The sequence below is a fragment of the Equus caballus genome, chromosome 15 (assembly GCF_041296265.1).
Source record: "Equus caballus isolate H_3958 breed thoroughbred chromosome 15, TB-T2T, whole genome shotgun sequence".
In the NCBI taxonomy this organism is placed as follows: domain Eukaryota; kingdom Metazoa; phylum Chordata; class Mammalia; order Perissodactyla; family Equidae; genus Equus; species Equus caballus.
In genome coordinates this window covers 70145856-70159439 of record NC_091698.1, presented here as the reverse complement: position 1 = coordinate 70159439, position 13584 = coordinate 70145856, and the positions used below count along the sequence as shown (strand labels likewise).

The 13584-nt window shown below is 32.6% G+C and overlaps 1 protein-coding gene across 8 annotated transcripts in view; it reads left to right on the top strand.

The window, feature by feature from the left end:
* The window catches only part of PPM1B (protein phosphatase, Mg2+/Mn2+ dependent 1B), a 92523-nt gene that overhangs the window by 66787 nt on the left and 12152 nt on the right, over window positions 1-13584 (top strand). For 2 of the 8 annotated variants that reach the window (XM_070235528.1, XM_023619710.2), the window contains exons 4-6: window positions 191-302; window positions 688-745; window positions 11176-12938. In XM_070235528.1, the coding sequence (XP_070091629.1) occupies window positions 191-302; window positions 688-745; window positions 11176-11205 (200 nt within the window). In that variant the 3' untranslated portion in view covers window positions 11206-12938. Of the gene's footprint in view, window positions 1-190; window positions 303-687; window positions 746-9291; window positions 12939-13584 lie in introns of those variants that run through there. The other 6 variants (XM_005600020.4, XM_001499338.6, XM_070235529.1 and 3 more) reach the window with 3 other exon arrangements.

Sequence of the window (13584 nt, the reverse complement as noted above, 5' to 3'; positions counted from 1 at the left end):
ATAATGCTGGAATGAGCATATAGATGCAAATAATTTTTTATATTACTTTTTTTGTTCCTTGTATGATAGTAAAGTAATGTTTGCTTTTTATATTTTAAAATAAGAACTACCAAATAGTACCTCTTGTTTCACTTCTTTGTCAATACTGAGTTATCACATTAATTTAGGAACTCTTTTTAAAAACCTACAGAGATTATGGAGAAGTCTGGTGAGGAAGGAATGCCGGATCTTGCCCACGTCATGCGCATCTTGTCTGCAGAAAATATCCCAAATTTGCCTCCTGGGGGAGGGCTTGCTAGCAAGTAAGTAGAACAAAAAAAACTAATTTTGAGTTCATTTATAATTAGTAATTAAACCATTTGGGGTTAGAAGTAGATCAGTTATCTAAAGATGAAATGGCTTGATGGTTCTTATGCAAGAGAGGAACTGTAAAATATCATCCAAAAGAGATTTTTTTAAAAAGAATTATTTATCATGCTCTTTGAGGATGAGGGTCCTTCTTTCCTGGGTAAATGAGAACAAATGGATCGTGCAGGATCAGATTCTGAGTGAAATGTGGAAGCTATGTTCTTGGCAAGTATTTAGTGTGGCAATTAATTTTTGAATGTAGTCAAGATGAAGTATTTAAATACTCATAAGCTCAATAATTGTATGTAATTTAATAAACTAAAGCGTAATTTTTTTTAGGCGCAATGTTATTGAAGCTGTTTATAGTAGGCTGAATCCACATAGAGAAAGTGATGGGGTAAGTTTTATTTTATTTCTTAAGCATTTTAAATAATTTTATAATATAAATACTAGATATGAACACATTTACATAATGAAATCTATAATAAGTTTTTACTGCTTTCATTTTAAGGAATCAGTTAAAGTTTAGGGAAAATACTGAAATGGAGATAGAGATAAAGTTCTATTTTATAGATAGTTTTGTTGTCACTTAATGGGTATGAAATACCTTTTTCTTTGGGCTATACTTAATTTCCTCCCTGTATGTCTCCTTTTCCTTCTCCCTCTCCCTTAAATCTTAATTTCGAGGCAAAAAATGTGCTTTTGAATATTTCAGCTTCTCCTCCTGCAGGCTGCTGCCATAACTGGAAGTTAGTGATAGTGAATGAGTTGTTATTTTAAAGACCAGACCTTGCAGTGCCCCTGTGTGCCCAGTTGAAAACCGGAGGATAATTTCTTTCTAATCTTATTGTTGTGCTGTGGGTATATGTGTTGAACTAAGATAATCATGTTTGTTGTACCCTGCTGTACATCATCAGAGTAAAACTCTGTCCCTTCACCTTCCTTAGAATACTGATGAGCTGTCAACTATTCCTCTGTAGTTTTTTTTGTTTTATTTTAGTTCTAGTACCAGGAGACAAAACAGTGTCTTTTTTTTTAATTACCCTACATTTCAAGTTGGTAATTCAAATAAGTATTTTCTCACAGGGTTTTCAAGTCTTTGGACATCTAAAAATGAATAACTTAATTTTTAACATGTATACTTCAAAGATTTAAGGGAGCAGACTTAGTAATGAAACTTGTTGTAAAGAAATAGACTCACCCTCCAAGTCTCCAGCCTAAGGTCTGAGAGCCGTATCAGCTGCTGGGAAAAATTTTGTATCATCTCAGTTGCACTATTTTCCAGGATTCACTATTGCACAGCAATATCAAATAATTTCTTCCTTTCTTAACAATAAGAATATCCTGGAAAAAAGGAAAATTCTTCAATTAATACATTTTAGTGAGTTGAATAAAAGTGATACTATATATTACTAATAATAGAATTTATCTCTTGGTCTAGAGCAGTAATTGTGAGTCAGTCTTTTGTGGCAGGTACCTCAAAGTATTAAGAATTGTATCCAAACCTATGAAAATTAATTTAAAAATAAAGATATGTCGTGATACATTTAGAGAACTCTAAATCAAACAAATATGGATAGGATATTAACACAACTAAAAAGGTGGTGGTAGGGGCCGGCCCAGTGGCACAGCAGTTAAGTTCGCATGTTCTGCTTCTCGGCGGCCCGGGGTTCGCCGGTTCAGATCCCAGGTGCAGACATGGCACCGCTTGGCAAAAGCCATGCTGAGGTAGGCATCCCACATATTAAAAAAAATGTAGAGGAAGATGGGCATGGATGTTAGCTCAGGGCCAGTCTTCCTCAACAAAAAGAGGAAGATTGGCAGTAGTTAGCTCAGGGCTAATCTTCCTCAAAAAAAAAATAAATAAATAAAGAGATGGTGGTAACCAGGAGGTGGAGTGAAGAGAGTCTTATGTCTTCAGGTAGACAGTAGGTTCCACACAGCATCCACCACCATGGTTAGAGGAAATAAGCCCTCAAAAGATAGTTTTTGATTCATTGTTAGCCATATAAGTACTCCATTTCCTCATGTGTTTGAAACTGCAACCCTGGGGTGTAATCTTAAAGAGTTATTTCGTTATACCTTGCTGAATTTCTTATTCCCTCAAGAAAGTTGGCTTCTTTTACTTCAAACAAGGTCTAAAAAATGTTTTATAACCCTAAATTTCTGTTTAACATATGCCAAGGATGACTTTTAAACTTTTTTAAAAATAGAAAATACTTATACATAGTAGCCATATAGACAGTGAAGAAATAGGCAACAGAACCAGGAAACTCAGGGGAAATGTTCAGGATAGAAAACTTGCCTTAAATATAGTTACTATATTACTGTAAAATTAAGGAGATACATACTTAATTACATTTTTACGTAAGCCTTCTATTAACGTCAGCAGATTAAGTATTGACAATCTGCCGTGTAGTGAATTGACATTAGGAGGAGATTACAAGAACACAAGGCATGGTCCCCTCCGTATTCTCAATGCAGTTTACAATGCAGATACAACTCACAAGTTAAATAATAAAAATGTTTCACATCATTTAGTAAAGAATAAAAAGAAATGACAAAATAGGGAATATGATTAATTGCCGTGTGAATAATACAATGATTTCTGAGAAAGTCAGATTTTCAGAGAAAAGATGGGATTTGGAGAATGATTAGAATGGCAGAAATGAAATGAGGAGGATGGTAGTTCAAGTGGATGGGATAGGCAAGAACAAAGTCTAAGCTATCTTTGGAAGAAAGGCCATCATTTTGACTAGAGCAGAGAACTGCTGTGGTGAAAAAAAGAATATAGGATGCTAGAATTATCTTTGAAGAGACTGGAGAGGCTTTTTGAACTTTATATTTTAGAGTGAGGAACCACCGTGTGTTTGGAGCATAAGAATGATAGATGCAAAGGAATATGTTTGCTATTTTAGTCTGTGAGAAACACGTGCAGTATTAGATGGAAGAGGTACTGGAAGTCAGGTACTTGTGAAATAATTGCAGAGATCAGATGATAAGTGTATACTCATTATTAGTAGAAAGATGTGTGAATTACAGTAAAAACTGACTTTTGCGGTCTAGAATCCTATTTTGGGAAACATTCCTTTACCCTTTCAGAATAATAATGACCATAGAAAAGTGTTGCACCATAATCACAAGTAGCAGGAAAAAAAAAAGAAGAAATTACCAATGTTTCATTAAATTCTTAGCTCTTAACTTGACCTCCTATAGCAGTGAGTTAGGCGCAGCCACGCTCTATAAATGCTTCTAAACTTAGATTTGTGCTGTGTCAAAGAGGTTGCCAGGAAGTACAGTGGCAGGAACTGATAGTTAACTTGCAAAATGGGAAAGACAAAAGTGTGGTAGAAATACAGAAGAGGAGACAGTTGGAAGTATTATAAAAAATATTTTTTAATAACAAAAATAGTTAACATATTTTTTAAAAAGAATACTAGTCAGAATTAATCAGATTTGTTTAGATTCCTAAACATCTACTTTATGTCAGAGATAGAATTGTCCTGTTGGAAATTCCTGTAAGTAGTACCATTAGAAATAGGAATTTATTCATTTTTCTTAGAATAAAAAAGATCTTTTGGTTGATACATATATTTCAAAAAGCTGAGTTGAATATAAGTCAGAAATTAAATCATTTAAAATATATTTAGAAAGTTAACATTTGGGGAATCTTCTTAAATTGTTTATTAAATCTGTGTTTTAGACTATAGTCAGTCTTCTTAATGCAAGCAATATTCATATTTTCCCAACTTTTAAATTCAAAATCTGTGGAAGAGTCTAGCAGAAATTCTTGATCAAGGGGTTCATGAATCCCCAAAAAGTTTTTGCAAACATATTTATGTGTGTTCATACACTTTCTTAGATGATGAGTATGTCTGCAATGTTCATCCATTCCTCAAAGGAGTCTGACCCCAAAAGAGTAATTGCCTAGAGGATCAGAATAAGGAAAACTGCATTTTCCCCTAAGTTTGAGGGCTCTGAGATCACCTCCCTTTTCTCCTTCTAAAATGCTAGCTTGTGTTTTATAACCAGAATATAAATTCTGTGAGATCTGGGACTGCATCTAATTTATTTATGGCCAGAGTCCCAGCACCTACAGTAGTGCCTGGCATATGGTGAGAGCTGAATAAATACTTGTTAAATAAGAAATGTTCCTGTTTATTCATTTCTAGTAGTTTGCTGAGACTATCCTTAAGTCATATCTTTAAGAAAATAATTTGAGGTTGCTAATTAGTATGAAAGTGTATTTTTAGAGCTTTGTATTTTCCATGCAAAAATGTTAAGTTCTTCCCTCAAAGAAGACTTAGAATGCTTTTGAATTAGTATACCACTGATCAAGTAACTCTGTAAGTTGATGGTTTTCCAAGGGTGAAAGGGGACCTTGTATTTACCCAACTCCTACTTGTGCCGAGCCATATACGCACACACACACACACAAAATCATAGGTAGTCTCCTCCATGCTCTTCTACAGACAAGACTAAGCATCAGGGAGATGAAGTAGCTTGCTCAGGTTGCAAAGCTAAATATATCATGCAGCCAGAATTTAAATCTAAGTCACAGTGACTCCAAAAACTATTCTCTTTACACCTTTCCATGCTGCCTAAGGTACTTAGAGATAATATATGTGTCTGCACCCTCACATCTGTTTACCATCCAAGAAAAATCACTTCCCATTCTTTTGTGAATCTCATGTTTAATAGTCTTAAAATACGTTCTGTTTTTATAAAGTTTTTGAAACTAAGCAGTAAGCCCAGTTTCTTATCAGTTATTTTTCATTTAAATACACATTTTATTTATCCTAATCCAAAAACTTTTTAAGGTAGTAGGATTTTTGAGAAGGGGAGGACAGACAGGACAAAACCCCAAAAGAATCTCCATATTCTGTTTCACATTAAATTGTATGTGCAATCTTCTTTTTTATTTTATTTCGGTAGGCTTAATTAAACAGTTGCTTTTACATTTTTATATCACAGTTTTAGGAGTAGGTGAATACTAGTTTTTTGTAAATTGTTTCTTATTTACTTTTTCACTTGTCAAAGCATTTTTATGGAGAAGACCTACACTATTTGAAAATGCGCTAACTTTAGTCACTGTTTTTTAAGGAACAATTTGACATACGACTTCTTTTAGCTGGTGATCTTGATCATTTAAATGGCTCTTTAAAATTATATCATAGTCACTAAATTATACATGATCCTTGCAAATAACATCTAATTTATTAGTTTTTTCATTAGTTATTGTTAATTGTATCTCATAAAGTCAAATTTGAGAATTTTTATTCTAGAAATTGTTTTTAGCTGACAAGCAGGGCATAGGACTCCACAAAAAACAGTAAATATTTATACTAGCATTCTTTACTTTTTCTCCACTGTTTTAGCTAACTAATCGTTTGAAGAATTTTGCTCATGGCAACTGCATTTTTAAAAAATTGCTGCAAATGAGTACTAGCTAGTTAAATTTTATTTTTTAAATGTGCTTAGATTTTTTTCCACCTTCTGTATGCTGTCTGCTTGATTTATCTGTATTCCTATGTCTTTTTTGGTGTAAGGCGGTATTTTATAATGAGAGATTTGATTCTTAAGCTGTGTTAGTCTAGATACAGTAAAACCTTAAGGAAAAAAACTGAGGGATATGTCCTAAATTCTCTTCTCTGTAATTGCCTTAAGTTTATTTGCAGAATAATTTGAACTATCCAAATAATATAATTTTTTGTCCTATAATTTCATTAATCTTTCTGTATCAAGGAAATACATTATAGATTTCAATATGAAATGATTTGTAGTCCAGTTATGTAATAATTTTAACCAATGTTTCTTTAGTAAGTGTCTTTATATATGGAGCACTTACTGTGGAAAAACTGTTAATAACTATAATGTATTCAAAGGGACATGGTTGTTAATGACAGCTGTACACAAATTTGAGCTCTGTCACTTACTAGCATTGTCACTCTGACAAATAACTGAAATCTTTCTGAGCCTTAGTTTCTTCACTTATAAAAATTAAAGTTGCAGTACCTATTACATAGGGTACCTGAGAGGATTAAATGAGATTGTGTATTAAAGTTCTCAGCACAAACATTAATTTTCCTTCCCTAGGTGGTAGGAAGATTCAGAAAGGAATATGAAATTATCTTTACCTCAGAGTTTACAGTCTAGCTGGAGAGACTTGTGAACAGTTGCAAGGTAGAATTAATTTCTGTAATAGATGTATAAACATGATGCGCTGTATGTGTGAGTTCAGGCAAAGAAAGTGCAGTGAAACAGTAGTTTCTTTTTCTGATACTAATGAAAATCTGTGAGAGAGTTTGAAAGAATCAAATGAAGTGGCTGCAGAAGAGGTTTCACCCATCCATTGTCTATCCAGCACAATAGGAAAATATAATTTGCTATAAGATAAAATGACTTTTAAATGTGGTCATTAATTCAGGTTCTTTTCAGTTCAATGGCTCTATGATGCCACCCATTGTAAATCCATCCCTACTTGATTTACAGGTTTGGTTTTAATTTGCTTTTTAAAAAGCAGCTACCTACTTCTCCCCGCCTACCACTACTACAGCAGTTTCCAGAAACATAGATGATCACCGTACAATAAAGGTGTCAGAGAGTAAGAGGTGCTTTATCTGTTGAACCCACCAAAATTGACTCAGATACAACCAATTTAACAACCTTTGATCCAACGTATCAATAAGTTCAAGTTAAGTAGAGTTATACTCGTTAGCCCGTATTAGTGGTTCTCAACCTTGGCTGTATATCAGAATCATCTGTCAGGCTTTCAAAAAATAACCCTGACCCACTGCATCTGTATATCCTGGGATGAAACTTTGGCATCTATATAATCTTGAAAGGTGATTCTGATGGGAAACCAGGGTGGATAAGCACTTCTATGTGTAAGTCACCTGCCCACTTGAAGCACATTTTGTTTCAATGTCTAGAAGTTTGGTGTTTTTTTTTTTTTTTTTTTTTTAATGAAAAGGGAATTGTTGGTTTTGGGGGTTTTGGGGGGCAGAGGTGGGTCTTAAGCTGTCCATTAAAAGCTCTTTTTGATATACTATCAAGTAGAAATTTCCTTTTGGAAAACTGATAAAGTTTGTGATGAGTGAGCGCTTACCTCGCTGTTCCATCGTAATCTTTCCTGAATAGATTTGAATGAGAAACTTTATTTAGGGAAACATGTTTATTGTGTGGAGAGAACACAATAAAATATGCTCTATGTTAAGATTTTTCTCATTTTCTTTCTCCTTTCCTTTCCTTCCAGGCATTTTACATGTAATATCCTAAAATGAACAGATACACAGACATATACATACACATAAAACATATGCTATACACAGTATCATCTCTTCCTTTTTGCCATGAGGGCACTATTTTTTTTTAAGCATTCAAGTGCTCTCATTTTTCTAATAAATATTGCCATTTATTATGTGGTTATATTAGTGTTATCTTTGTTGCAGAATTATAGAGTAACGGTCTCCAAAGATAGTTGAGTTTGTGTCACATCATCTATGTCAGTAATCTTTTTTGTATTTTATTTTCCCATTTTATGATGAAAACTTCTAAACATATAGAAGAATTGAAGTGATCATAGTGACACCTATATACCTTCTACCTAGATTCAACAGTTGTTAACATTTTACCGTATTTGCTTTATCTCTCTTTATACGTGTGTGTGTACACTTTTAAAAAATTTTTTTTGACGGAACCTTTGACAGCAAATTGCAGACATCATATTTACCTCTAAATCTTTTGGCATGCAGCTCTTAAGAATGAGGACATTTTTCTACATAACCATAATACTGTTATCCTACCTAAGAACATTAATAATAAATTTAATAGTATCATCTAATATCAAGTCCGAATTTTCCCAGTTGTCCCTAGAATGACTATTACAATTGTTATTTTGAACCATGGTCTAATCAGGTTATCAGTCAAGCAAATTCAGCGAGTCTATAATCAAGCCCCCTGTCTTTTTTTCCCCGCGACACTGAATATGAAGAGTCTGAACCAGGTTTTTATGGGATGTCCTACATTCTGGATCCTATGTTTATTTCCTCGTGGTGTCCTTTAAGTTGCTCCTCTATTCCCTGTTTTCCTGTAAATTAGGCATTAGGTTTGTTAGATTTATATTAAATGTTTTTGACAAGAACACAGGACATGGCTCTGTACTCCTTAATGTATCACCTCAGGAAGCACATAATGTAAGGTTGTCTTGCTTTTAGTCTGTCAGCATAACTGTGGTCAGCTTCAATGTTAGAGCTTGTTCTGCTAACAATATTGAGTAGCTACTATTGCAGAAACTTGCAGATTTTTCAAAATTTAATGAAATGTAAAAGGATTGAGTAGTTTACTATTCATATCTTATTATAGTGTTTAATGTTTTTCTCTAGAGATATTTTAATTAAAATATTTAAAGACAAAAAGTAAATAAAATTTTTATCCACGAAAGCTTTAAAATTTTCCCCCAAATCCAGTTTAAATTTATATAGTTTTATATTTTGTATCTCCTCTCCTACCTGTCATTCAGCAGAGATGAAGAAACTAATGATCTGATGGCCTGCTTTTCTGTCCTTTCCTGTCGCTTTAAACACTAATTTTCTTTTGTACTAAATCGTTGTAGCCAATTATTGTCTTTATAAGTTAGTTTTAGGAAATGCTTGTGTTTTTGTTGAATTCTAATAGAGTAAATTTCAGATTAAATTTCAAATGACAATGTGAAATAAGACAAACTAGTTAATGGTAATTTGCTAAAAATAACTTGAGGTATTTCAATTGGAAGTTTTTATTAATTGACACAAGTAAGACTTGATACTTGTTTAATGAAATGTTCTCATGCTTAGACTATATTCCTCATGGTAGAGAAATGAGTGTTTTGCTGTGATATGTTATGAAATACATGTGATATCCTAGTTTGTCTACTGACACTGGGGTCTTGAATCTTAAAAAAAGGCCTCCGATGAAGCAGAGGAAAGTGGATCACAGGGGAAATTGGTGGAAGCTCTCAGGCAAATGAGAATTAATCATAGGGGAAACTACCGACAACTTCTGGAGGAGATGCTGACTAGTTACAGGCTAGCTAAAGTAGAGGGAGAAGAAAGCCCTGCTGAACCAGCTGCCACAGCTACTACTTCGAACAGTGATGCTGGAAGCCCAGTGACAATGCAGGAAAGCCATACTGAATCAAAAAGTGATCTTGCTGAATTAGACAGCTCTAATGAAGATGCAGGGACAAAGATGAGTGATGAAAAAATATGACTTTACTTTGTGGTAATATTTTTGTGATCTTTGATTTGATGGTTTTTACTTAGGAAGTGTAATGTATGCATTTATTATAACCGTTTTGTTAATTGAATCTTGGTAAACTAGTTTTACTATATTCACATAGCCTTGTTTTTTAAGAAGGCCTTTGCATACACCTTTATCAGATAGCTTAAAAGTAACTATTTATAGTACTTTGAATTTAACAAAATGATATGTCATTTCATATTGTATGCCAGAAATGAGGCTACTAGTTATTAAAGTCAGTAGTTAAATTCATACTGGATAGGATTAGAGATTCCTGATTAGTGAGATTACATTATATTGTGGAAAAACTTGTTAATGTAGAATTATTACCGCTTCACATTATTTTACATATTAGCACACTCATAATTAGTTTTGTAATAAATTTATGTTTTCTTTAGTAATTTTAGTTCTTCAAAGAATGGCAGATGCTGACCTGTATTTTTCTTCAAGGATGATAATTTGTGTGTTCTTTGACTTGTTTATATTTTACATCTCTGTAGTTTTATTTTTAGAAGTTCTGAGATATTGGATGTGTGGTTATTTTTCCTTTCTCTGTATTCTTTATGAAACATAATTTTTGAAAAACCTATGTATTATTCATACAGCTTTGGTTTGTATATTCTGTATAGCATAACTACATACATCAAAATGTATGTCAACCAAGTGTTTAGAATGAAATTATAAGTGTTTAAGTCCAAATAAAGCATGTGATGTGGAATAATCTATGCATGTTGTACTTATTTTTAAGTTAATTTTTTTTAAACTACCAGGTTTGGTATCTCGGAAAAGTACCCATTAGAAATTCATTTGTATTTAGAAAACTTTTGGCTTGGCTTTTTTCATTTTAACTAAAAGGAAAAAATTTTGAGAAGTCTTGCTTATTCAAAGTAAATCTATTCTATTTATTATCCTCTTTTTGTGGTACAAAATATTAATCTTTGGACACACGTAGACATGTCAGAGAATTGCCATGATAAGCATATTAAAGATTGCAAGACTGTCAACTTTACTATAAGTATTCATCAGATATTAGTAAATTACAGAATTACAGAATGTTTTAAATAGTGGCAGTTGTGAGTTTTGTTTTTGTTAAAATGGGTTTTTTAAATGCAGATGACTATTAGTCACATGGGAAAATATTTTTTAAAACAATTGTGAATATAGAACATTAGCTTTTCTTCTTCATGTTTACATTTATCATGTGTCTAAAGTTACTTGAGGTACTGTGAGTTGAAACTTTGGCGTCTTCGAATGTAGCTGATGTTTTGATCTATTTTTCCAATGCCAGAATATTTTTAAGTGGTTTGAGAAAGAGGAAGGCATTTGGTGGAGAGGGGAGAAAAAACCCAACCGGTTGTCTATCTATATTAGATAGATCCATGTGTGTGCACACAATATACAATACACACACTTCTCTGTAAAAGTACCTTTTCAAACAAAGAAAGGAAGGTAATTTGTTCATTTAATTTTGTTTTCTTTGAAATTCAATCCAACCTGGAAGTGGTATAGGTAAATAATAATTATATTCTTCCTTTTCTCTTCCTGTAGGGTGCTGGAGATCTAGAAGACCCATGGTAGCCTTATAAACCTTCTAAAATGCTTTTGATTCTGAAAATTGGGGGAAAAAACTTTTAATCACAATTTTCTTCAATACAAGGGAAAAATATTCTTGTGGATTCCCAACGTTTTGTGATATGAGCAGAAAATCATTAGCATTTCCCATCATTTGTTCATATTTGTGTTTTCTGATAATTGCCACTTGTAGCATTGCCTGTACTACAGTATTTTTCGCCAACCTCAGGCATACTGGTTACACCTGTATTGAACTTTTGGCCCTAGAAACCAATGGAGTTATTTCACCACAAATAACAAATGTGCCTGAGGTGCATGGGAATATAGTTAGCTGTACTCTGAAGATACATTATGGTTTTTTGTTTTTGTTTTTGTTTTTTTAAACAAGACACACAACATATAAGCATGTAAGAGTAAAGAATTGTATGAGATGTTCCTTTTTCCAGTTCACCAAGTTGGAAGCCTTTTGCAGCTCTGTGGCTTGAAATTTCCTTTGAGCAATTTACTATAGGATATATATTTATTATTAATTGTTATTTAATTTTTTTCCAATTTTACCTGTATTACCAGACTAGGTTCTCCAATAATGTCCAAATTGTAATGTTGCCTGCTTCAAGATAAAGTGTATTTGGCAATAATATTATAAACCCTTACAAATTTTATGCATGTATCTACTACATCCTTTAACTCTCACTAGAAAATCTTTGAAACCAAATGGATTAATTTATGGCTATTTATAATTTGCTTTGACATCTCACTGCTGCAAATTTTTTTAAATGATGAGATTTGCCTTTATAATGTAAATTGTGATTTTTCTTTTACATGTGGGTTTCTATAGTTTTAATTTTTCAGCTTTTAAGATACAAGTTTTGTGTAATTTGGTAAAATTTTTAATTGTTTATGTTATTTTAAAAGCTCAGAATATCACATTGAAATGACTATAAATACATTTAAAATTATCTATTTTAGATCTAAGGAAATATTACAGAGATATTTTCATGGGTTCAGTAACCTTTCATTTTATAACATTGGGCACGGTACAGAGTGGCTGTCACATAAGGTACTTGAAGATTATTAGTTTAATTCTATTTTTACAATAACTTTGAGTTCTTGAATTCTTTTGAGTTTTGCATGTATCCAATTAATGCTGAACATGAAGAGTAAAATATTTATCTAAAAGAAGCTATGGGGTAGGAGAAGCAATGAATGTATCCATTTGTACATGGTTTACGTGTTGTGGATGCTCTGTAAACATTTTCCTATGTGTTTAAATTGTGTTTCAGCAGGATGTAATTGCCCTTGTGTGTAGTTAAAATGAGTCATCATCTGGTCCTGTGTGAAATGGAATTCATGGTATTTTCTGTAACATTTTCCTGAAGCTGTTTCTGGAGAGCCACACATTTGAATACAGACAGCTTTCCTGATCATTTGATTTATTGTGCACCTGATTTTTGGTCTAAAAGGAATTATTGCCACAATATATTTTATTTATTCTTTAGATTTTAGCCTTGTAAGTTAAAGTGCTTTACATGATGATGTTAAAAGCTCTTTGTCCCTTTACTGGGTTTGAGGGTTGTTAAAAGATAGGGAATGAAGAATGCAAAGTGGTTTATTGTTTAAACTGTCCACTCTGATCCAACCCTGTACTGACAGCACCTTTCCAGTATGATGTTGTGATGTTTCATACAGTGCAGTGAACATAACCAACTTGTTACCTAAATAAAGAATTGAGAAAAACAGTGTGACATATTACTATTTGGTATGATTTTTAAAAATACAAGTCCAGTTTTGAATGTTACTTTAAACACTTTATATAGTTAGACTATTTATTGTGAAATTTCTTGTACAGAACCATGCAGGTGAATTGTAATTCCAAGGAGGAATTAACCAAACTGGATAGGACAATACTAATTACCCCTCCTCCACTCCAAAAACATTCTTTATACCACTTTAAAAAATCTTTTTCAAGAGGTTTAGTAGCCCTTGAAGTACAAATAACGTGTCAGTTAGCAAAGGAAAACCTATATTCAAAGTTTACTAATCTGAATTCTCTAGTCCAGCTGTTCTCAAATATTTTGGTATCAGGATCCATTTATATTCTTAAAAAAATCAAAGATCCCAAAGAACTTTTGCTTTTTGGTTACATCTATTGAAATTTTATTGTATTAGAAATTAAAACCAAGAAATTTTACCTATTCATTAAAAGAATAAAACCATTACCTATTAACATAAATAGCATTGTTTTATGAAATAATTATTTTTTGAATCTGAAAAATTCAGTGTGAAAGGTATCTCTGGTTTTCTTTTTTGTAAATCCTTTAATGTTGGGCTGGATTATCATATCTGCTTCTGCATTTGATCTTGTTGCAATTTGGCACTTTGACG